Here is a 25,273-nt window from a genome sequence, read left to right on the forward strand (position 1 = left end):
GACAACACCTTGATCGTGTGCAAGTAATCTTGTTCAATAAAGGGAAAAAAGTTTTCCGCTGTGCAATAGAAAAACGTAAATGATAGACGTTTCATTGAAGTACTGGATGTAAAATAGCTGTCGGACATTTTAAAATGTCAGTAGTATTTTAGCCAATCTAATGCTGGAACCTCAAATTGTCCTGCTCACTTGTCACACATTGGCTTCGCACTGCCACATGAGGCTAAGAATAGGAAAAACAAAATTTAACGAACCTGGGAAGTGAAGTGCATTTCCTCTGGGTCTCAGATGGATAAATGAAAGTGACAGATTGAACAGGTACAGGTGTGTTGTTTTTTAACCTGTTTCGAGGGTATTCAGCGTTTATGTCCTGTACGGGCTTTGCATGACTATTTGTCACATTATGGCTGCGCTCACAAGCGGTCTTTTTTCTGTGTGCAAACATTTTCTAAGAGCTCCAAGAAATTCATGATGCGCCTACCAAAATACTTTGCGCACTCCTCTTTCACATGGTCATTTATACTGGGTGTTGTCTATTCCTTTAATCTTTTCAATACTATCGATGGCGATAGTCATTCAATCCATGTCTACTGCGGTCAATGGCAAATATAGTAAAAGGGAAACATTTCTAAACAAAATACGTGTACATTGTAAATTCATTGGCTGCCACTGACTGTGATAGACGAGCCAGAGTTGCTTTCACATTGACCAAACAAACTTTGGTATATTACAACACTCAAATTAAGGAAACAGATCAATACCGGTCCTATTCTGGCAGCTTTAATGTTAATTCATAAATTAGGTCACTGGCTGCCATTGACGGCAATAGACGTGCCAAATTAGTCTTTCACCATCAATGGCACTAAAATATAATTATGCAATACCAGCCATCCCAGTTCAAATGAACTTTATATCACTGTAAATGGCAGTGAATGAGTTATTAACCTAACCATTACACTTTTTAATGAAAATTATAGAAACTGCAGTATGGTTGAACCCAATAAGATCCCCCAAAAGGTGTAAAACAGAGTGGGATGATTTTATTGTTGTCGTATGAACTCAAGTGGTCAAGTCTTAACATTTTGGGGATGTGACAATTTAGGTACGTGACCATTAAACCCTGTTTTTGAACATAACGTACACAAATGTCAAACATGGCATTGCTAGTGACTAAAGTATGGAGGAGTGCTGGTGATGTCCAAATACAAAATATAACACAAAAACAAAGGGGTGGAGGGATGGGCCAAATAAAGTACAGTACACAAACAACATAGCTCAATTCGTAATTCCTTAGGGAAGTGACAAACTAGGTTGCACTGAGTATATCACTGCGTTGTTCAGTTTACCCTCGAAATTGGTCTCACGCACATTTTAAACACTATCAGAGGGAGAAAATGTACATTTCCTCAAAACATGGGAAAATAACTAGTTTGTCAAACTCTAGGTTGGTGACGAGCAACCCCGAACCGCCGCCGAGGCTAAAATGAGAGTCGACGGAAGAAAACTAACAAAATCGTCCTTTTCTGGTTCCTAAAATGTTACGCCGTCAGCCCCCCGGAGATTCAAGATGGCGTCTGGTGTAGCCGATTGTGGCAATCTCCAGCTGCTTCCTTGAGAGTGTATGTTTGTGTGGGTGTGTGAGTGTGTGTAAGATCACACAGCTCCGAGGTCCAAGTTTCCCGACCCGTTTTGCCATCGTGATTTACGCTCGCCACTTTAGGAGCTCACCAAAACGTAGATCATGCTGGACAAAAAAAAAAAAAAAATTTTGTTAAGGCAATTAAGTCTTATAAAGCATTTCATGTGAAAGAGTTCAAGACTTGGGGTAGAATTTTCAATTACATGAGGATTTTCACCAGTTTGTCAGTAGTATCACGTATGGACTTTTTGAAGGCATTTTATGAAAAGACAATTTTAAAGATTTCTTTCATTTATTCATGTTTAAGTCAATTTTGAAGGTACTCTAACTCTGTGGCTGCCACTGACTGTGCTAGACATTCAATCCATTTTTACTGGCAGTGAATGATAGTTGCCAACTCTCCAAGTCAAAATGGATTTGATGTCTAGTACCATCAAAGGCACCTAAAACTTGAGAATTCTGAGCCGGTCCTTAAGAGTTATTATATTAATTGGAAGTAGGCCTGAACGATATATCGTTTAAACATCGCCATCGCGATGTGCGCATGTGCAATAGTCCCATCGCAAGGACGTGCGATAGTTTTTTAATTTCATTTTTTTAAATCCACAAACGTTTGTTTTGAGGAAGGAGAGGGGAAAAAAAGCGCACAGCTTCTCTTTCTCTCCAGCAAGTCATCGGCTCCTCCCCCTCCCCCTGCAACAGCGGAGTGGAGGGAGGAGGGGCCGAACAGCAGAGCGGAGGGAGGAGGGCCCGTTCTCAAAGTGAAAGCAAGCAATCAACACGTTGGAGGAGCAAGGAAGACTGTATCCAAAAGGAGTTTTGGAAGTATTTTGGCAAGAACAAGACTATAAGGGACAAAAAACAGCCCTGTCGGCAGTGCCTCGCCATGGTTGCCTCAACAAGAAGTAATCTGTCAAGCATGTGGGACCATTTAAAACGCAGGTATCTATGCATTCCTGCTACGAGCTCCCCATCAGAGGCTTTTTAGCACAGGTGGGAACATTGTTACGTGCCAACGTTATTGTCTCAAGCCTGCTATTTTGGATAAACTAATAGTCTTGGCCAAAAACCTATGAGACCCAGTTGAGAATTGCTGAGCAAGGAAGGTGGACGATATGCAGACAAATACATAACACAGCTGAAGGAATGTCTTTTCTTCTTTTAATGTGACAGCTATCAGGAAGGCAGGAAATTTGGGAGTTAAAATGGTTCTGTTATTCATCACAGTTATTTGCAGTTATTCAGTTCAATTATTTACAAGTTCAATTGAGTTTGTTTCTTTTATATTTAAATTTATTGTAAACCGTATTTTTCAAATAACTATATATAGTACAGCTGCACATAAAGTTTTGATACTTAATATTTTTGTTGAAATATTTTTACAACTTTGTTGCCGTTTTGCAGTTTTATATTGTTATATTTTGTGTAAACAACTCAGGGGACTAATGCACTTGCACTTTTATTAGTCAGATTTAATATTTAAGTTCAAATATGTTGACAACTTTGTTGTTTAACTGAGGTTTTTATGTATTGTTATAGTTTGTGAACTCTTTTGTCATATTTAATATTTTTGTTCAAATATGTTGACAACTTTGTTGTTTTACTGAGGTTTTTATTTATTGTTATAGTTTGTGAACAACTCTTTTATTTGTCATATTTAATATTTTTGTTCAAATATGTTGACAACTTTGTTGTTATTTTACAGAAGTTTTTATTTGTTATATTTTGTCAAAAACTAAGGGGACTAATGCACCTGCTCTTTTATTTATCATTTAATGTATTTGCTGCTGTTGAAGTGTAAAATATTGTATTCAATAAATGATCTATTTTGTGCAGACATGACTTCCTGGATACCTTCATACAGAAATCTTCATCATTAACAAATTAAACGGTATTATATGAATACACTGTGGTCACGGTGTGTTATGTAAAGTATTTCCAAACAGCTATTCAAGTCATTTAGTGAAAATTTCTTTAAAAAAAGATAGATCTTTTTTTTTTTAATATCGCAATACAATATCGCAATATATTGCAAACCTAAAAAAAATCGCGACAATAGTTTTTTCCAATATCGTTCAGGCCTAATTGGAAGTCTCACTTAGGTGGACATATTTTGGGTCACGTAGGCTACACTGTTGCTAAATGTTAATCTTGTTGCCTGAATAACCCAAAATTTTATGTCTACGTATGTGGACGTGAGGTCTTTATAGGGTAAGTTTTTTATTTCTCTCACTTGCTCTATAAAGGTTTTTAAAGTCCAACCGTAATCATTTCCCCCCAACTAACCATTTGACACTGGACGCGTCGGCGGCGACATGTTTACGCATATTATCTTTGAAGCCTTGTCACGCTGTAATTACGTCACCAACGTGCCACTGGTTGGTCTCATCTGAAAGTGCGGAGGTTGAGGTTCACATCCGTTTTTACTTGAAGTCAATTGACCAAGTAAACCAGGAGATAGTCATTTGAGTTTTATAGTTTTATTGCCCTCATAAATAAGCCTTAAAATGCTTGATGGACCATGTGTTTATATCCATATTTCAATCATTTGTCCTTTTTCTTTTAAACCCGAAAGCACCACGAAAGACGACAAATCCCAGGAGCCAGAAGGACGGACGTAATGTGAACATTTTTAATAATTTGCCGACGAGATGGCAACTAAAGAGAGGTAGGCGAGGTAGTGAGTGACGGCCGGTTAGATTGAGCGAGCGACTTTGAAACGTGCAGAATGGAGCGAAAACTAAATTTAGTGCAATCTAATGCATTATTTAACTCTTGGAAGAGGATGGACCAGATTTGTCGTTTTCTTCGGATTAGTCTGAGCTGGGAAAAGTGACAGGCTGACACGCGAACGGCGGAAGAGTGCGCTGTGTGACGTAGTGTATGATGAAGCTCTTTGTCTTATTCAAGGGGGAACTGAGTGGCATGCCTGAAAAAAAATGGAACTTAACTAAAGGTGTAACGGTACATGTATTGAACCATTTCAGTACGTGGTGCTCGGTTCGGAACGGAGGTGTACTGAACGGGTTTCTGACGTAATGTAACCCTTACTTTTCGAGGCTGTGAGTCGATCGGGTTAAAGATTCTTTGTGTAGATTATATTTACTCCGTCTTCTTTACTATAATGAGGACCAACATGGTACCACAGTATAACCCAGAAACGTCGACGGCGCGACAACGTGGCCGCCGCGAGAACGCAGTGAAACGCGGACGTTAAAGTCAATCAGCCTATGCACACCAGTCGCAGTGCGGGCGTGTGTTAGTCGCGTCCCAGAAGCGGCTCAACATCACGCACGCTAAAAGAACAGCAGAGTTTATTATTTGACGCGAGACGCGACTCTCCTGCGTCAATACTACTACCGGTAGATAGAATCGGGCAGATCGGAAGTCACTCATGTAAAAATACGGTGGATCCGGTCGATTTTCAAACTAATATGCAATCGTAACCCACTTTTTGAGTCCATCAGATCTCTTGAGTGGTAGATCGGGGCACAGTTTATTTGTCTTTGTTGATTTACTGCGGTCTTCTCTGCTATAATAATAACCCACACGGCCCCGTGTTCAATACAAAACCCTCCTACCACAACAAAACAAATTCTGTGTGGCGCTTTAACTTGAGAAAATCCACCAATAAAGCTTTTGAAAACCGTTCATAAGAAAAAACAAAAAAAGATTCATTGAGGCATTTTATTTGTAAAATACATGTTAAAATCTTTGTCATTGGGATTGCTTTTCCTCATTAGCACAGGACTCCTTTTTTCTTTTAGAAAGAAAGCTGACCAATACACGGGGTCTGAAAGGCATCTTTAAATACCCGCTACTTTTTGAGCAGAATTCTAGCTTTGAATAGGCTAATGCTCCTATTTTTGAAAGCACAAAGGTGTGTAACAACTAGCACATTTATATTTTGCATTTTGTTTTCTTACTGTACTGAAAATGAACCGAACCGTGACCTCAAAACCGAGGTACGTACCGAACCGAGATTTTTGATTACCATTACAACCCTAAACTTAACTAGTTTATCGTCAATTTTTGAAAAGACGTTTTCAATATTAGACTTTTTTTCACTATCAATCTTTTTAATTTGTATATCGATGTGTGTGTTTAAGAAGCTTGATTGCAAGTATATACTTTTGATAAGGTGATGGGTGCAATACCTAACCTCACAAAGAGATATCCTTCAAACCCTTTTTGTGTTGGATTTGTAGATAACACACAGCTATGAGACGATCATGTGCAACAATGTGATGGTTGTACAGATGACATATATGTATTTATATGTACACCATAATTTTCGGACTATTAGCCACAATTTTCCCCCCCTATTTTGAATCCTGCGGCTTATATTCCAGTGCGGTTTATTTGTTGATTTATTTGGGCTAATAGAGCTGTTAAAATTATCGCGTTAACGGGCGGTAATTAATTTTTCAAAATTAATCACGTTAAAATATTTGACGCAATTAACGCACATGCCCCGTTCAAACATTAAAATGACAGCAGTGTCATGGCCACTTGTTACTTGTGTTTTTTGTCTCCCTCTGCTGGCGCTTTGGTGCGACTGATTTTATGGGTTTAAGCACCATGAGAATTGTGTAATTATTGACATCAACAATGGCAAGCTACTAGTTTATTTTTTGATTGAAAATTTTACAAATTTTATTAAAACGAAAACATTAAGAGGGGTTTTAATATAAAATATCTATCACTTGTACTCACATTTATCTTTTAAGAACTACAAGTCTTTCTATCCAAGGATCGCTTTAACAGAATGTTAATAATGTTAATGCCATCTTGTTGATTTATTTTTTATAATAAACAAATACAGTTCTTATGTACAGTATGTTGAATGTATATATCAGTCTTGTGTCTTATCTTTCCATTCCAACAATAATTTACAGAAAAATATGGCATATTTTATAGATGGTTTGAATTGCGATTAATTACGATTAATTAACTTTTAAGCTGTGATTAACTCGATTAAAAATGTAATCGTTTGACAACCCTAGATAATAGGTAACACTTTGACAGCAGCGCCATAAGACTAATAATTATGACCTAACACTATCATGGGAATTAACGACATGAATTAAGTCACCAACTCAATTTGTCCTGCTCCGATCTTTACATCCCAGTCAAAAGTGAGATAATATGCCCGCTGACACAAAAGGACATCTGTCATAAGCATTCATTAATTCTCATTACAGTGTGATGTCATAATTATGATGGCCTTATGACTGTCTTATTGAGCGACTGTCAAAGTGTTACCAAATACCATAACTAGCAATTAATGAAACAACTGGAACAGTAACTAAAGATATATATAATTTGCACAGTACATGAATTTTGATTGTTATTTACATCTGTAGCGTTGCAATGCATGTTAGGAGGCATGTTGGACAACAGTGTTGACAGCAGGTGGCAGCAGAGGTTGACAGTCTCCTCCAAGGGAGCAGTGAGACCAAATGAAGCTTTTTGAAGCAATGAAGCTTTGCAGCCAATTGGTTAAAAGCTTCATTGTGGTTTATTTGGTCTCATGACAGTCTTATGATGCCGCTGTCAAATAAAGTTTTATCTATTAATATCTTTTGGTGTAAATATCCCATAATAGCGTGAGGACAGCTGCGGCTTATGTATGAAAAAATGCAGTTTTCGTGTCAAATTTGGTGGGTCACGGCTTATTATCAGGCGCCTCATAATCCGAAAATTACGATGTATATATCTATATAGATTTTTTTCACTGTTGGTCTACTGTATATAGCCCATTTTGACCATAGTATGCGTAAAGCCCAAAAAGGCCTATGACCATAACTGCTATTTGTGTTGAATTGTCAAATATAAAACTACTCAGTCTTATCTTTTTCTGTTGAATGTTTATCCTAGCAAGTTGAATAAATATTATCAAGCTCCAAAATGGTTTGTCGAGCATGTTTGGTTGTCAATATGACATCAATATTACAAATTTTGACAAAATTTTTTTTTTTGTCTTTTGGGGTCCAAAATGTTGATTATAATTGGTCAGCGGAGAAACAACAGTTTGGACATGAAGGTTATGGTGTCCTGAAAAAGAGACCCCACCAGGCCGTCGTGAACATTTTTTTTCTTTGAAATATAAAGGCAAAATCAAAGGCATGCAAATTCAGACAAAATAGGCTAAGGCAGTACTTCTCAAATAGTGGGGCGCGCCCCCTGGGGGGGGCACAGAGCGATGCCAGGGGGGGCGCATGTGTCCTCGGGGAACATGCTTTTTTTTTTTTTTTTTTGCCGTACTGGAATAAAGTGTACTTGCACATCCACTCAGTGGGTGGCAGTGGCGCTCTCATTTTCAGCGTGCGTGCAGTATTTTTGAACTAAGGAAGAGCACTCAGCACACAGAAAACAGATATGAAGAGCAGTGCGCCGCCGCCGTTTTCGAAAGCCGTTTTCCGACCGGACTCACTCACGCAGCGACCCACTGTCTTGTCCGGTTCTCACGTCGCCGCCCGAGAAGTGCCATTTTTGGCTTGGGATCGTCACGACGACCGCCCTCACCTACGGTTCTACCTCAGCTGCCGAGAATGCACTTTTTTCGTGCCGTTTGCCTTTTAGCTTTGACTTTTAATACAGTGTGTGATGAGGAAAGACCACTGTTTACTGTGTCTAAAAATAATTATAGCGGACAGCCAGAAGCCAAATCAATTAAGACGCCACTTAAAGACATTCGACCCCAATCTCATTGATAAGCCGCTTGATTGTTTTTCAGCGAAAACGTGCCGAATATTGCCAACAATCGTCCTGCTTTGTCAGTGTTATATCAGTAAACCAGTGAGCATTGTTAGCATGCTCATTGCAAAATAACTCCACACCATTGCAAAGGAGGTAATACTGAGTGTGAGCAGCAAAAATAAAAACTGTCCTTCTGTCCAAGGACACTCTTTTTTTCCTTTTATTCAGTTTTGTTTTTTCGGTCAGGTTTTTTGGCATATTGTCCTCATGAGTGAATGTTTTCTAATCAATTTGAATTTTTTATTATTTACTGATTTTATTACATTTTATTTTTCTGTATCAAATCTTCAAAAATGTACCTTGAGTGTATTTTTACAGTTTGAATGTGACTTTTTTTTTTTAATTCAGGCAAATTGATGCTTGTCAAGTCTTCTCTGTTACAAACAAAACAATGTTAATAAAGTTATACTTTATTATAAGTTGATCTATGTTACTGTTTTTCTTTATTAGAAAAAAAGGACACAATGTTAGGCAGATGCGTATTTATAATAGTAATTTTATAGACAAATGATACCATTTACGTCTTGCTTGGGGGGGCGTGACAGAAAATAATTGAGAAGCACTGGGCTAAGGTGTTAAAGGGTAAATTTTAAAAACTCACAAAGGTCCATAACTATTGAAATTGTGTATAGAAATTATTTTTGGGGCGGTTTTGCCAGTTCACATAAATGCCGAAAGTAATGAACATCTTGTGGACAGAGTTTTTAGGTAAAAATTACAGTCAAACATGCGTTTTTAGTGTGCAACGAGTAGAACAGTGGGTCAGAAAAGGAAGAGCGTTTCAAAGAAGATGCTTTATGAGTCATTTTACCATTTAGGACAGGACAAATTTTTACTGTGCAAAACGAGTAAAATGCTGAGAAAAATAAAAAGCTAATCTTCAGAATGTTTAAATAATGAAAAAAATAACACTAGGATCATGTTGAAACGAGACAACACACCGTTAAATGGTTGGTGTTGATGGCCGACAGTGGGATCTTAAAACGGCTACTTTATTTTACGCAAAAATACACATTTTGGAGTTGTAACAAAAGTAACTTCAATTTAAAAAATATATCAATTGTAAGTGTTTGAAGGTTAAGTGCAGTTCTTTGCCAATGTGACACACCATTTCATAACCTGGCCATATCTGAATATAAATCGGACCTGGCAGGCTGCAATGTATTGGACGTCTATCGCCGTGAATGTGAAACCTAATCATACCCTCACAAAAATACTCAACTGTTAATCATGTAGTATCTATAGCATACCCATAGAGATAGTAGAAGAAAGAGAGGAGGTAGAAAGCCAGCTTGCACCAGCCTTCCTTCTGACAGTACGCCAGGATGTCGGCATTCATGATGGTCGTCGGGTCGTATAGTCCCGGACAGCTCATTACGGGCCGGCTCATGTACCTACAAAAGGACACGGACACATCCAATTCACTGCTGGAGCTCCCCTGAAATTCCAATTCCATGATGACGCACCTCCAGACGTGGTAGGCCAGCAACGGCAGGTTGAGGACGAGCGTCAGCCACTCGGCGGCGCAGAAGAACATGACGCAGAAGAAGAAGTGAATGAGATACTCTGGGAGCACCAGCTGGAAAGATGAGTGTCATACACTGATTATGGTGATGTTGTGAAACATGTCAAAATGACTTGTATTACACAAAGAGAAGCATCATGCTATCAATAAAAGTGCACGAATGGCAGACACCTTGCCCTAACTTGAAGTACGTATGATAAAACAAGAACAAACTAATCAAACTGATACAATTAATTTCATTTGATACTTTCAGTACTAATGACGATAATAGACGTCCAATCATGTGGCTCTTTCAATTCTTCTGCCGCGAATTTAAATTAGTTCACTAGTAGACGTCCAATCCATTTGAAGTGGGAGGACAAGCAGCGAATGAACCAGTTTAAATGGATTGGACCTCTATCAATGTCAATCAATGAGTTAATTACTTGTGAACTGATTTAGCCAGTGTTTCTACAGGTTATAACTGAAAAGTAATCATTTTACGAGCTCTTAAACAGAAATCAATGTGAATAACAGGGCAAATTCCATGGCAACCGCTTCAAGTGTGCCAATCAAATGCTAAATGGTTCCTAACTTTGATAAAAATAATCAGGTTGGGAAGGGTGGAAAGAACTTTTTAATTACTGTTCGGACATTTCTCAGACACTCAATGCAATGTGGCACAATTTAAAATTAAACCAATTTAAGAACGATCAGAGAAAATTCAATACTTTTTGAAGACACCATATTAAGCTTAACTAGTGGGAACCTGTAATAAAATTATTCTGGTTAACAATGGTACATTTAAGAATGTGTTTATTTAATCAAATAATGCTGATCAAAATGTAATCTACAAAAGAGAATAATTGAAAATACAGTCAATTTAATATTTCTGATCCATTCGCTTTTCATTAAAGGGCAGGTGAAGACGTCAATTCATGAGCGTTTTACTTGGTTAAATTGTATTGAATGCATCATTCGCTGTCTCAAAACTCACATCACCAAAATTTTTTTGAATTGACCACGCAGTCTTTGAGTTACTGCCATAGCAACTCCTTAGCAACAAGGGACGCGCCTCGCTGCCGGCCATACCTGATGACGTCATTACCTGAATACCTCGCCAGCACTCAATATGAAAGTATAGCACCACGCTATCCTCGCCATATATTGCAAACATTTTCTGGGTTTTACTCGCGCCATTCATCATGCCATCTCGACGTGTAGCGATGAATTGCTCACACGAAGGCTCGAGACTTTGAGTGGCCCAAAAAAACCTTATGCAAGGAACTGGACTTTTTTTTTTTTAATGAGAGTCAAGCGGAAGAAGTTCTCCTCAATCGCGTCTTTGTTTTAAACAGCGACAACAGCTTGGAAAGCCTAAGAGGATACAACCTTGGTTTTTCAAAGACGTGAATAGACTCTGAAGTCAGTATACATCTAGCCTAATGCAATCATGTCCATAAATGGAGTTGTTTTTCACAGAAAACCGCTGACATATAGTTTTGCCAACAATAATCATGGACTTTAACTGCCAACCAGCAAGGCTCATGACCTATTTTGCAAGATGAATTAATCACCAAACAGACACACCTCCTTATCTGTGCAGCATATAAGCAACGCAGAGCTCTCTGTTCAGTGTGCATTTCTCTACACAGCTTTTGTTCTGTCATGGAATGCACCCAGAAATTTCTGAACATAAAACTGCGCAGTAATGATCTCTTGCCTCCAGTCTTTTATTTAGCAATCCAGTCTAGCCGTTTCACCTGAATTGAAAACGAACACGCGGAGGAGGACTCCAACATCCCTTACTGGCTATTGTAATTCTGAAATTTGATGCAATTCTGTTGATATAGGAGGGCAAAACCAACTGCCTGTTCGTTGAAGTGCGACCTTTTTTTGTTGTTGTTGCTCACCTGTCATAAGACAGCTGACAGATTGTCTATTCATGTCAATTTGATGCATTTATTACTAGATCTATATAAATACTCGACTGTTTTTGCAATAAATAATATCAGAGGATGAATGGGGGTAAAAAGGTTCAGAGAGAAATCACAATGCTAGACATAGGCCGACCACTCTTCCTTTCGTGAAATGTCAAGCTGCCGACCGGCGTCATCACCAACGTCTGCTGTGCCAAGTAAATTGTCGTCCTCTAACGCCTCATGTTCAAATGTAGGGATTAATTGTAGAAAGGCTTTCCTGGAAGCCTTTGCCATCGTTAGGATCAAGAAAGAGCGATCCTAAATGGTTACTTTAGGTGGAAATATCAATGATATCGTTACTGCTGCTATGCACACTGTGGCTAGTCTTCTGTTGCGTTCGGGAAATTACATCACACTTCCGGGTTTGGGACTGCAGTATTGATGGAGTGCTTAAAAAACTTTAAAAAAATAAAATAAAATAAAAACGTAATTATCCTCGCAGTTACGCATTAGAAATGACAAGGTTGTTTCGACTAACTCGTCCAAACTTTATATTCATAAAATAACGACAAAATCCAAAAAGCTCTTCACCTGCCCTTTAAATAACTTCTCAATTAGTATCTACTTCATTGGATAATTTAATCATGTAGGGGATTGAATTTTTAAAATTGGAACAGAGAAATATGACTAAAGAAAAGTTTGCCCATCCCAATTGTTCCTTGCTGAATACAAATACTGGATTTGAACTTGCAACTTAATTAGCAACAAACTCCTCTAATAGAAATCTTGACTAACAAACTATTGTCAGCACAAAGAGCTATTATTCATCATTGAAGGTGGTAATAGTAAAGACACATTGAATATTGAGGTGGGTCGTAGGACTTCCTGAAAAACGGACACAATGGCGGGAACCATGCGGCAAGGTAGCGGTATGGATGCAGCAGGTGAGCACCCTGGTACAAGGTTAGAGGGTGAGTGGGGGCACACAGAGGCACCACATGTTAGCCATGCATCAGGGGAGTGGAGAGTGCAGCCCATTAAGATGGGGGTGCATAAAATGGGAGGTTTGATAACCCTGCACTGTGCTGCCAAATACAATCTAAGGACCACATAACCAAAAAAAAAAAACGAGGTGGGTGACTCAAAAAACTCACTTGTGAAATTGATGGCTATTAAAAGCCTCCATAATTTAAAAAAAACAAAAACAAACTTCTGAATCCCGACACCACCAATGTTAAGGATGTGCCAGTATCGCTGTCAATACTGGTAAAAATTCTCTGATAATGCACAACGAAACCAGTTTCCCTACCTAAAACACACCATGCTGGGATGCCGTGGCTCAGTGGTGGTGTAGTCGTTCCCCAATCCAGAGGTTGTGGGTTCGATTCTCCCCCAGGTTAACTCGTCTAAGTATCCTTGAGCAAGATACGGAACCCCAAATTGCTCCTGGTGCTACGTCACCAGTAGGTTGGTGAGGATACAGTGTAAATTGCTTTCAGGGCCTTAAAGATGGCGCTATACAATTGTAACAGCATTTACTTACGAGTTGTAGAAAATACATTTAGTTGTGGTACAAAAGATAACTTGCAGGTGTAAAACATATATTGTGATTGTTGCCATGTTAACTTGTGGAAATTGTAACATATGGATCTAGAAAACACAATTTGTAGTTTGTCACTGTAGTGAAGTTAATGCATAGAAAATATAACTTTTAGGAAATACAATTCGTAGTATTTGCAAGAGTAATTTCTAGTTGTATAAAAATACAGGTGTATATAATATGGTAACGTAGAAAATGTAACTTATAGACAAGTTTCCGAGGTACTTCCGCGTTTCTGCTCGCAAGTTTTTGTTTTCCACGTTCTCTAATAACACTTACAGTGGTATGAAAAAGTATCTGAACCTTTTAGAATTTCTCACGTTTCTGCATAAAATCACCATCAATAGGGATCTGATCTTTGTCAAAATCACATAGATGAAAAAATAGTCTGCTTTAACTAAAACCACCCAAACATGTATCGATTTTCATATTTTAATGAGGATAGTATGCAAACAATGATAGAAGGGGGAAAATAAGTAAGTGAACCATCACATTTATTATTCTTGTGCCGCCCCACTTTGGCAGCTATAACTTCAGATGCTTTCTGTAGCTGCAGATCAGTCTGGCAAATCAATCAGGACTAATCCTGGCCCATTCTTCTCTACAAAACTGCCGTAGTTCAGTCAGATTCCTGGGATCTCTGCAATGAATCGCTGTCTTGAGATCATGCCACAGTGTCTCAATGGGGTTCAAGTCTGGACTTTGACTTGGCCACTCCAGAACGTGTAAACGTGTATTTTGTTCTTCTGAAACCATTCTGAAGTTGATTTACTTCTGTGTTTTGGATCATTGTCTTGTTGCTGCAACCGTCCTCTTTTTGGCTTCAACTGTCTGACAGACTGCCCCCGGTTTTGCTGCAAAACATCCTGATAAACTTTTGAATTCATTCTTCCATTAATGAATGGAAGTTGTTCAGGCCCTGAGGCAGCAAAACAGCCCCAAATCATAATACTCCCTCCACCATGCTTCACGGTGGGGATGAGGTGTTGATGATGGAAAACTGTTCCATTTTTTCTCCATACATGACGTTGCGTGTTACTCCCAAACAATTCAACTTTGGTTTTATTAGTCCACAAATTTTTTTGCCAAAATGTCTGTGGAGTGTCCAAGTGCATTACATTAAATGTACATTAAACGAGCAACAATGTTTTTTTTAGACAGCAGTGGCTACCTCCGTGGAGTCCTCCCATGAACACCATTCTTGGCCATTGTTTTACATATAGTTGATGTGTGCAGAGATACTGGACTGTGCCAGTGATTTCTGCAAGTCTTTAGCAGACACTCTAGTGTTCTTTTTTTACCTCTGAGTATTCTGTGCTGAACTCTTGGCGTCATCTTTGGTGGACGGCCACTCCTTGGGAGAGAAGCAACAGTGCCAAACTCTCTCCATTTGTAGACAACTTCTCTGACTGTCGACTGATGAACATCCAGACTTTTAGAGATGGTTTTGTATCCTTTCCCAACTTTATACAAATCAACAATCCTTGATTGCAAGTCTTCAGACAGATCTTTTGACTGAGCCATGATGCACATCACACAATGCTTTCTCATTAAAACAATTCTAACCAGGTTTGTGTTTTATAGTGGGCAGGGCAGCTTTAAACCACTTATCAGTGATTGGGCACACACCTGACTTAAATTGTTTGGTGAAAATTGGTTTCAATTGCTCTGTAAGTCTCCTTAAGGAGGGGTTTCACTTATTTTTCCCCTTCTGTCGTTGTTTGCATGCTATGCTATATGAAAACCTCTAAATGTTTGGGTGGTTTTAGTTCAAGCAGACACTGTTTTTACATCTGTGTGATTTTGACAAAGCTCATATCACATTTGATGGCGATTTTATGCAGAAATGTGAGAAATTCCAAAAGGTTCAGATACTTTTTCATCCCACTGTACTATGATAGACATACTGTAGATGGAGACTACGTGCATTCTACTTTGGTGGAAGGCTCGACTTATGCTCCACCTTTGTTAATATTTCTCTAATAATTTTATAAATTGTGATCTATTGACCTGTTTTGCACATGCACCAATCGTTTTAAATAAAACTACAAATCGTACTTTCCTGTTCATTTTGTTTTTGATGCTCGTTTTGTGAAATATTAACAGCGCTGTCATGCTCATTAATGTTCCTCTCTGGTTCAAATTGAAAGGGTTGAACAGATGACATGTGTATGACGCTGGAGTCATACTCTGAAAGCCCGGCAGCGTAACCATGTGACGTCACCGCCCTATGACGTCAACAGCAATGGCGACTTACTAGTTAAACTAATTTTACAAATGTATAAAAACGAAAACATCAAGAGGGGTTTCAATATCAAATTATTCTAACTCATAATAACGTTTATCTTTTAAGAACTACAAGCCTTTCTATCCGTGGATTCCTTTAAGATTCGATCGTCAACATGAGCGTCCACTGTATGTGTTTGTGTGTGTTTTGGGGGGTGTATTTATACGGCTTTAACTGTGCCAATTTATTCAACAACGCTGATCACCTGAACTTCCTGCCACTGTACTGATAAGCAAACAGAGGGGAAGGTCACATTAAAATATTTTATAATCATAATATCATGCATGTTTTGAGCCTTTGCAAGTCTTTTCAGTTAACAGATTTGATCTGCAGTATTTAAATTACAGCCCTAAAAAAAAAATAAAAAAAAAAAAAAAAAGCAGCCAACAACATTTGTCCCTTCTTAGGCCCTGTTAAGACGTGCAACCAAAATCTGATTTTTAGCCCATCCAGATTGAAACTGGATGGCACTTTCATATTTTGAACAATCACAAAGCACAGAAATCCGATTTTTGCAAGATGGATTGAAACCACATAAGGGAAGTAGTTTCATATCAGATATGGACAAGATGCTTCTCAGTCTGAACAGCTCAGATGGTTTTTGACTGTCCGTGACGTCACTGTGTGCTGGATGACACCTTCATCAGGTGTGTTAATAATGTGGCCCAGATCTGATTTTGACACTTACTAAAAATGGTGTTCACAGTCAGCCCTAAATATCAGATTAGAGGAGGAATCCAGTTGCAATCAGATATGCTTGCAGTCTCAATGCAGCCTTACAAGAGCGAACTGCCATGTGATTAGCTAACTGAAAAGACGATTGCAAACACTTTTAGTTCGTGCAAAATGAGCGGGCATTTTACATTTTAAAGACTGGTACAAACCTTCAGGGCAATTTTGACTCGTTTTATCTTTTTGACCTTTTCAACTGTCTATTTTGGGGGGAGGGGGGGCAATGAATAATAAACAGTGATTCAGGAAGGAGATGGGAGAACAAAAATATAGCATTAGAGTTTAGACAGCGGGAAGAAGGCATGGTTAGGCCAGGTTATTCATTTAGCATGACAGTGCAGAGAAATGACTGGAAAAGTTTTTGTTATTTTTCTTCATGTGACTCAAATCCACTCCGAGCGTTCCGGCATGCGCTCATAAGAAGGGTGGCGGGACGGTCACTTACTGGATTTAATGTGTTACACTGATCTATAGGATTCTTGTAATCCGTCTTCAGCTCGTCGAACGCGATTATCTGCAGGAAGACAAACAGTGATTAGTAGGGGTGCAACGGTTCAATTAGCCCACGGTTCGGTTTGAACCTCGGTTTTGGGATCATGGTTTGGTTTCGGTTTGCGTTTTGCTTTTTTTTTTTATTTATTTTTTTTTTTAAACCGCCTTTATTTTACTTTTTAAAAAATGAAATAAACACTTAAAATGTAAACATTTTCGACTGTTAAAATGCCTCTTAGCTCTTTGGCTAGTGTAGTGACTGACTACTGAAATACACACACAGTAGTAAAAAAGTTACTTGGCAAAGTAACTGGTGATACCTCTCATGTTTTTTTTTTTTCATTAAAAAAACAAAAACATAGTAACCTTTGCTATGTTTGGAGGTCATTTAATGTTGTGAATCAACCGTTAAAGTTGATCAAATTGCTCCCGTTTTTGCATTAGTTCCCTTCTGTTTACTTTCGACGTGAAAATTTTAAAACCGTTTCATCCTTTAAAGATACTCAAGTCAAGATTTTGCCGATTTAGGAGTATTTTAGATAAAAAGTTGCTTAGATTTGCTCGGAAGGTTTACTTCAACAGAGCCTTTCTGAGAAGTTAACTGCTCTAAAATGGCGGCCGTTTACTAACGCTACCGAGTCTGTCATTTCGCATGTAGTTCTATATGCATGAGATATCTAGGTGTAGATTGTATGCTGTCGGCTACAGTCAGGAAATATTGGAGCCACCTAGCCTAGCATCGCATTTGCTACAGCGTCTCAACAAACACTCTTCCCTCTCCGTGTCTGACTTTTCTCGCGTCATTCAACCAACGTATTAACGAACATTGTCTCGTTGCAGAAACGGTGACCAAATCCGAAAAGGATGAAAAAAAAAAAAAAAAAAAAAACGTAATGCACGAAAAACGTGCAGATTTTGAACGTAACGTACGGCGTACACATCTAAAAATCATTGCTCACTTGTACAAATTACGACGAGACCGGACAACTTGACAGGTATGAATTATAGTAGACCGTCACAGTTAGGTAGTAGTAGCACTCTGTAGCACGGGACATCCTACTATCAGTGGTCAGGGCGAAACTATGTGCTTTAGCGAAATCATCTTCAATGGCTTTGCGTGCCATTTCATAAATTTCGGGGATTAGGTTGTTGGAGAAATATGTCTGCGAGGGAACAATGTAACGCGGGTCAAGCGTTGCAAATAAATTAACGAAGCCCGCCGTGTGTTTTCACTGGTGTCATCTTCCGGGTTGTCCTGCCCTGAGAAAGTGATATCTGTGGGTGATGCCGGCTGAGGTGCCAGAGTCATGTTAAAAAAGTGTTGCCATTAGCATGGGGAACAAGCGCTGAGCAACGCTTGCAAATTTTTTCCCCCCAATATTTTCCCTCCCTCCGCATTGTAGTCCACGGGGAAACCAAAATGTTGCCACACCGCAGATTTGAAAGAAGCCGGTGCTTCCTCAAAATTCGGTCTCTCCGCTCATCCGGTCGCCATAGCTATTTGTTTTCTTTCTTGTTTCACTTTCACTTCACTCGTAAGCGAGAGAGGGCGTTACTCAGCTTCTATTACACAGGTGCTTGACAGCGATCTTACATTTACTTGTGGGGCGGGAATTTCTCCACAGCGGTGCTTCACGTCACACACAGGCACACAGAGCTTGATCAATTCATTCCACAAGCGTTCGGAATACATTAATTGCAAAACCGAAAATGCGCGGTTCATAAAGGCGTATTGAACCGTACAGGGCGAACCGTACGGTTCAGCTTTGAACCGCAAACCGTTGCACCACTAGTGATTAGTAGAGGTGTGCGAAATTTTCGATTCTTAGATTATTCGTGATTCAGCCATGCAAGATTCGAGAACAATTCACAAACATCCAAATTCCGATTATTGAAATATGTCAAGTAAAGCAGAACTAAAACACAGTCAGCGCGATCTTCGGAACGCAATAAGGAACGGACCATATTGCGTCCCGAGAATAAACATCATGCTTGTCATTACCCGGCTAATGACAATGCTCAACTCACGGCTCTGGCTCAACTCATGCAGCTAGATAAAAAAACAATAATACCTGACTGCTGCCGACAGCCGCTACAAACTACATCCATATCATGTTACGGTAGGTAATACATATCATATGTATACAGAACTAGATACAAAATGACAGACTCAATGGCGTTAGCAGCACATGTATTGCAAACTAGATGCGAAATGACAGAGTTGCCGGCGTTGATAAACAGCCGCCATCTTAAAGCAGGAGACTTCGCTAGAAGGCTCTGTTGTAGCGAATTTAATTAACTTTTGATCTAAAATACTCCTAAATCGGCAAAATCTTAACTTGAAACTATATTTAAAACAGTTTTTAAACTTTCACATGCCTAAAGCAGACAGAAGGGAAATTATGGAATAATGGGAGCAATTTCAACAACTTAAACGGTTGATTCACAACATTAAATTAATTAAATGTAGTTTAAAGCTGCGGATACAGAATGGAGACTTGAATATTTTATTTACTGTTTTGAACTGTTAACTTGATACTGAAATAGTCGTTTATTTAAGCCTGAGAAGCTTTTTGTACAATTTTTGTAACTAATGTGCGAAACATTGAAAGCAGCTAATAACTTGGGGGTTTTGTGGGTGTCATCAATAATAGATTCATAATCCAATAGTTGCCTCTGAATCGTAATCGTATCGTTAGGTGCCCAAAGATTCCCACCTCTAGTGATTAGTACTAGGGCTATCACAAATAATTGTTGACTAATTGTTGATTATTTTTGTGATTAGTCGACTAATTGTCTCACAAATGAATCATTTATAAATCAGTTATTTTTTTCTGAAACTTCGACTTTAAAATCAGAATTCTGAGAAAGTCAGAATTCTCGCTTTAAAATTCGAACTCTAAGCAAATGTTTTTTTCTCCCAACTGGCATAAATCCTAATCCGTCTAAGGAAAACTGGAAAAATAAGGGAAAAGACGACAAGTACGGAACTCCTAAGGCTCTTTGTTCCAACTGATCTAGCAGAGACAGTTTAACCAATGAGGTTTCTGCTGAAACAAGAAGCACCTGACTGCGATCAACTAATTGCGCTTGCAAGACACCAGATTGGTGAAAAGGTTTCCTCTTGATGGAGGACACAAAAACCCGCACCCACCGCGGCCCTTTGTGGAATAGTTTGACCACCCATGCCTTCAGGGCCCAAATACACCAGATGCATGATCGTTGCGGTTCCGGTCCGACTCCGGTAAAAAATAGCGCCGGAGCCAATCCGTTCCCATTATATCCTATTGTTCAACGTATACCGGCTGCGTCAGTGCTCCGGATTGACTGCGGACCATCTCCGGCGTGCCACAGCCCGCCGGATGATATAGGCTATTTTCTATTTTTGCCGGACACGCATCCGACAAAATGGGCGGAGCTGGGCCTGGACGTAACAGCCCAGTTGCTTATTCACGGTTTAAACACCAGCGAACATGGACGAAGAACGTTTCATCATGGAGGTGGAAAGTCACAAAGTGATATACGATGCAGCAGATCGTTATTATAAGGACAGTATTAAAAGGAAAGCTGCAAGGTGTCCTATTATGTGTGGTGTTTCTGGCAATGATATCAAACACACGACGTACTGACAACTTTGAGCGTAAAAAAAATAATAAATTAAAAAAAAAAAAAAAAAAAAAAAGCAGCGTATCTGGAAATGGTTCCACCGCAGAAATTCTCGTGCCCGGCGCACACACAATGCCGGTTTGTATACAGAGTCGAGGGGGAAAAGTACGAAAGAGAATAGAGATACCCACAAGTTTCGACCTGGTGGTCTATTCAAGACGTTTCTCTTTCTTTCCTACATTTTACTTGACTTTTCATAGAAAAACCAACAGTTTGCGCTGGGCACAGGAATCTGCAGTGTTGAGACACCAATTCCAAGTATGCTGTTTTTTAGTTCGTGTAGTATATAATTCGCTATCCATTTTATAAATATTACAGATTATTGAACAGTTGTTTATAACAGCTCTACGAGATGCTATGTGCCATAAATTTTAAATGTGCACAAAGATATAAACCCACCGACACAACCAAGGGCATAATAGGGCCCCGCCCCCTTCCCCCCCCCACACGGAGCCCTGATCTCAACATGATGCAGTCAATCTGGAATTAAGAGACAGACATAACTAATATAGAGCCTACTCACATGACGTCACAAACACGCCCCCGCGCCATATTGTGGAAGGAAAAAAAAAAAAAAAAAACTGAAAAAAAAAGTTGACGCAAAAAAAATAAAGTGCCCCAAAAGGGACATGGAAACATTATTTTCCTGTCGAAGCCAAAAAAAATAAATAAATTTGAGGTCAAAGCAAAAAAAAAAAATTTTTTTTACATGGAAGCAAAAAAGTTTTACATCAAAGCAATTTTTTAAACTTGGAGCAAAGAAAAAAAAGGTGAGGTCACAGCAAAAAATATTAAAACTAAAAACACCTTTTCCCCTATTTTTTTTTAAACGTGCAGTGTGCGGCTCAATTTCTTGGTAAACGATGGCAACAATGGCGCTTGTTTACCCTTTGGGCAGGTTAATTGAGTTTTACTCTGAAATAGGGCTAAAATATGAAGCGATAGGATCAATTCTTGATATCAAGCACGGTTTTCGGCAAACCATGGATTACCACATCTTTATTGCAGAAAAGTTCATTCTGCAGAAGCTCACTGGCTGTTGGCCGTATGCTGGGCTCCTTGTTAGTCAACTTCAAGATGTATAGGCAAGGCCATCTGTTGCTAAAGGATTACGGTATTTTGCCCTCTCTCAGGTCACTGAGCGTCCAAGTCTTCCACCGTGATCTCTTCGATTTCGAAAACTCAAACTGACCTGGAGGCACAATTAGCTTCTAAGATTTTTTTTTTTTTTTTTTTTTGCTTCGATGAAATTTTTTGTTTTTTGCTTCAATGTGAAAAAAAAATGCTTCGATGTAAAAAAATGTTTTTTGCTACGATGTAAAAAAAAAAAAAAAAAAAAAAAAAAAAGCTTCGATGTAGTGCTGCAACGATTAATCGATTAACTCGAGTATTCGATTAGAAAAAAATATTCGAATTGAATTTTGTTGCCTCGAGTATTCGCTTAATTAAAGTGGCGTTGTAATGGTTTATTTTGAAAGTGTTTGCATTTAGTTTTATTGATTAGGGTGGATACACTGCTCTCTGGTCTGCCTCTTTTCACAAGGATGAATCCAACTGCTCCCTGTTAAGACCAACGTAAGTTAAGTTTTTGTTTGAGCTAGCTGTTTTTTGTGGGAAAATGTGTCTGAACCATTTGTTTAGAGCATTGTAAAAAAAAATTTTTGAATTTTGTAGCATTTAAGCTAGCGAACTTTTTCCATGTAAGTTAGCCAATTGTTCTTTTGTTTTTTAATTTCATTTTTCAAAATAAATCTATACCGTTTGAGGCTTAGCTCAGGTATTTTAATTTTTCATGTTCCTTATCTGATTACTCGATTATTCGAACTAACTAGTCCATCGATTAATCGACTACTAAAATATTCGATAGCTGCAGCCCTCCTTCGATGTAATTTTTTTTTGCTTCGATGTAAAAATTTTTTTTTGCTTCGATGTAAAAAAATGTTTTTGCTTCGATGTAAAAAAATTTTTTTTTTGGCTTCGACCTCTTTTTTTCACTTCCGTGTTTTTATTTATTTAATTAATTAATTTTTTGACAGAAAAAAAAATCGTGTCCCTTTAGGGGCAGTTTTTTTTAACGTCAACCTCCCCCCCTTTTTCTTCTTCAATGTCCCCTTCAGAGCTCCGTAGGAAAGGGAGAGAAAAGAGGCAAAATGAAAAAAAAAAAAGTGAGGTTATTGTAGGTCTCGCGAGATTTCTACAAAGCGGCTGACAGCGACGAGACTCCCGTCTGGCTATGGCTAAGCTTTCAAGCTTGTTAGCTGGCGAGGAAACGCCAAATAACTTAAGTTTCCACCTCGACAACTATACCGTTGATTTGCGATATGCTAGAAACTAAGCAAATAAGCATATTTTAAGGTGAAAGAAGTTAAAAGTGAATGATATTGCATGAAGAATTAGGCGACTGTAGTCGACGGCTAATTCCCGAAGCGTAACGTCTACTAATTCCACACACGTTGACGTTGATTTACGTAAAAGGCGTAACATTTATCCTCAGGCCGTCCAAAAATGGCCTGGCTCTACTTCCTGTCCTAACCTAACTGAACGCCATGTAGTCAACTAGTGTACAGTACTTACGTGCCAAATAGCGAAGAAGATGAGCGCCGCTGTAAGCAGTAACGCCAACATGTAACAAAAGGCCGCGAACGTGAACGCCATTGTGCCCCTCCGCTGCGGTTCGGCACGTCGGTTCCTGCCTGGTCAGTAGATGATGCAGGAAGCAGCAGCCAGGAAAGAAGCCCTCGCAAAGAGCTTAGCTCCTCCGACACAGCCCCAAGCTGTCCTCAATGTGTTTCTTCTTCTCTGCTCTGTTACGGAACAATATCACGTCCGCCACGTGGTCACTTACTGCCATCTTGTGGCAGTCTTACATCATCAGATACAAGCATGCAACGTCGACGCGACAATTTTTTCCCATTACGTCTGTTGTAATATTTTGTTCCTGTACTGTTGATCTGCGTATTTTTGTCACTATTCATTTACATAATGCACACGAGGTCATATGTGTAATGTCTGCATTTCTTTGTCTAAACATTTTAACTCTTTCACTCCCAGCCATTTTCACCAGCGCAAAAAGCCCTTCGCTCCCGGCCGTTTTTCTGGATTTTGACTTGATTTTGCAAGTCCCACAGAAAATTCTGTTCTATTGCTATATAAACATAGAACCCACCAAAAGAAAGATTAGACTCTCTTCTTTCAGCAGAAAAAGTTCCATTCTTTAAAAATCAGCATTAGAAAATAGCTTAGTTTGAGCAATTTTCCAATTTCTGATGACAAAACGGAGAAAATGAGCTTTCTGTAAACGCATACATTTCAAACATAACTTTGACTTTAACACAGCTCTTTTTTGCATTAGTTACATCCCAAACATCTGAATAATGTTTTACTTTTACAAAATATCATAATGAACAAGACAAATAGAGCTTTTGATAGCAAAGTAACAATTTGTTTACACATAACTACTGAGAGATGACGCCGTTGTCGCCGCGTCAACTTTTTCTTCAACGTTGTCTGTCTCACAAAAATATTATTTTTTAATCTCTGCGGGGTCTGCTTGGCGAGCCCGCTGCATGATGGTCTCAGTCGTTTTGCTCCATCGTCCAGCGCCTGGCATTCCAGGCGTCCTCGGTTGTTTTGTTTGGTCGTCCGCCGCCTGGCATACTGCCGCCAGCGATCCGACCGTGCTGCACGGCCTTTCATTGCTGTTGAATCGGGTTGTGGGTCTTTACAAAATGCGCCACTGCCCTCCAGTGGCCAGTTTTATTGCTTTAAATGGGTTTGGAGCCTTATTTTTTGTGTGTCAGATCGGAAGCCATAGATTCTTCTTGTAAAAAAAAGAAAACGCAAAAGACGTATAAATACGTTTTTGGGACAATGAAGCATTTAAAAATAGAACATATTTATGCGTTTCTGGGAGCAAGTGAGTTAATATTGTACCTTTATAATTTTCCGTATTTCAGATTTGAATACCATAATTTTCGCACTATAAAGCGCATCCAACTATAAGCCGCCACCCACCAAATGTGACACGAAAACGGCATTTGTTCATAGATAGGCCGCAGTGGACTATAAGCCACAGCTGTCCTCACTGTATTATGGGATATTTACAACAAAAGATATTAACCGGTAACACTGACAGCAGCATCATAGGACTGTCATCAGACCAAATGAACCACTATGGAGCTTTGAATCAATTGGCTGCAAAGTGTCATTGCGTCAAGAAGCTTCATTTTGCCATCACTGCTCCCTTGGGAGAGAGTCAACCTCTGCTGCCACCTGCTGTCAACACTGCTGTTGTCCAACATGCCTCCTAGCATGAATTGCAGCGTTCCAGATGTAAATAACAATCAACGTTCATGTTATGTGGTAATTATTTATTCAGTTACTGTTCCAGTTGCAGGTAACACTCACTGACAGTGGTGTTTTAAAACTGTCATTCGACAATCATAATGATGACATTACACTATCACGAGCATGCTTAAAATATCCGAGATAGACATAAATGGAGCTTGTAGCATAATTTACCGGATGACAATTAATTACATCTGTCAAAAGCATTCAGTAATGCCCGATAGTGCCATGTCATAATTATGACGGTCTTATGACGCCGCTGTCAAATAAAGTGTTACCAAATAACATAACTAGCAATTAATGAAACAACTGGAACAGTAAC

The 25,273-nt window shown here is 39.0% G+C and overlaps 1 protein-coding gene across 2 annotated transcripts; it reads right to left on the minus strand.

The window, feature by feature from the left end:
• Positions 1–1,020: 1,020 nt before the first annotated feature.
• cnih1 (cornichon family member 1) lies at positions 1,021–23,416 on the minus strand. 2 transcript variants are annotated; one of them, XM_057859046.1, is made up of 6 exons: positions 23,179–23,416; positions 16,892–16,960; positions 16,599–16,646; positions 9,868–9,980; positions 9,652–9,795; positions 1,021–1,744 (listed from the first exon to the last, which is right to left on the minus strand). In XM_057859046.1, the coding sequence occupies exons 1-6, from the start codon at positions 23,257–23,259 to the stop codon at positions 1,717–1,719; spliced, it is 483 nt and encodes a 160-aa protein (XP_057715029.1). In that variant the 5' UTR covers positions 23,260–23,416; the 3' UTR covers positions 1,021–1,716. The 2 variants fall into 2 exon arrangements, with proteins under 2 accessions (XP_057715029.1, XP_057715031.1); XM_057859048.1 differs by lacking the exon at positions 16,599–16,646 and having other exon boundaries at positions 23,179–23,412.
• Positions 23,417–25,273: the final 1,857 nt, after the last annotated feature.

Source organism: Corythoichthys intestinalis, chromosome 15, assembly GCF_030265065.1.
Source record: "Corythoichthys intestinalis isolate RoL2023-P3 chromosome 15, ASM3026506v1, whole genome shotgun sequence".
Classification (NCBI taxonomy): Eukaryota; Metazoa; Chordata; class Actinopteri; order Syngnathiformes; family Syngnathidae; genus Corythoichthys; species Corythoichthys intestinalis.

What these genes read in the sequence shown, in the direction of transcription:
- cnih1 (XM_057859046.1), bottom strand. Translation starts at nt 23,259, where the DNA reads ATGGCGTTCACGTTCGCGGCCTTTTGTTACATGTTGGCGTTACTGCTT. An exon ending in CTGGCCTACCACGTCTGGAG is followed by an intron (nt 9,796 to 9,867) that starts GTGCGTCATCAT and finishes GTCCTTTTGTAG; the next exon opens with GTACATGAGCCGGCCCGTAA. An exon ending in TTCTTCTACTATCTCTATGG is followed by an intron (nt 1,745 to 9,651) that starts GTATGCTATAGA and finishes TTTTTTGTCCAG; the next exon opens with CATGATCTACGTTTTGGTGA.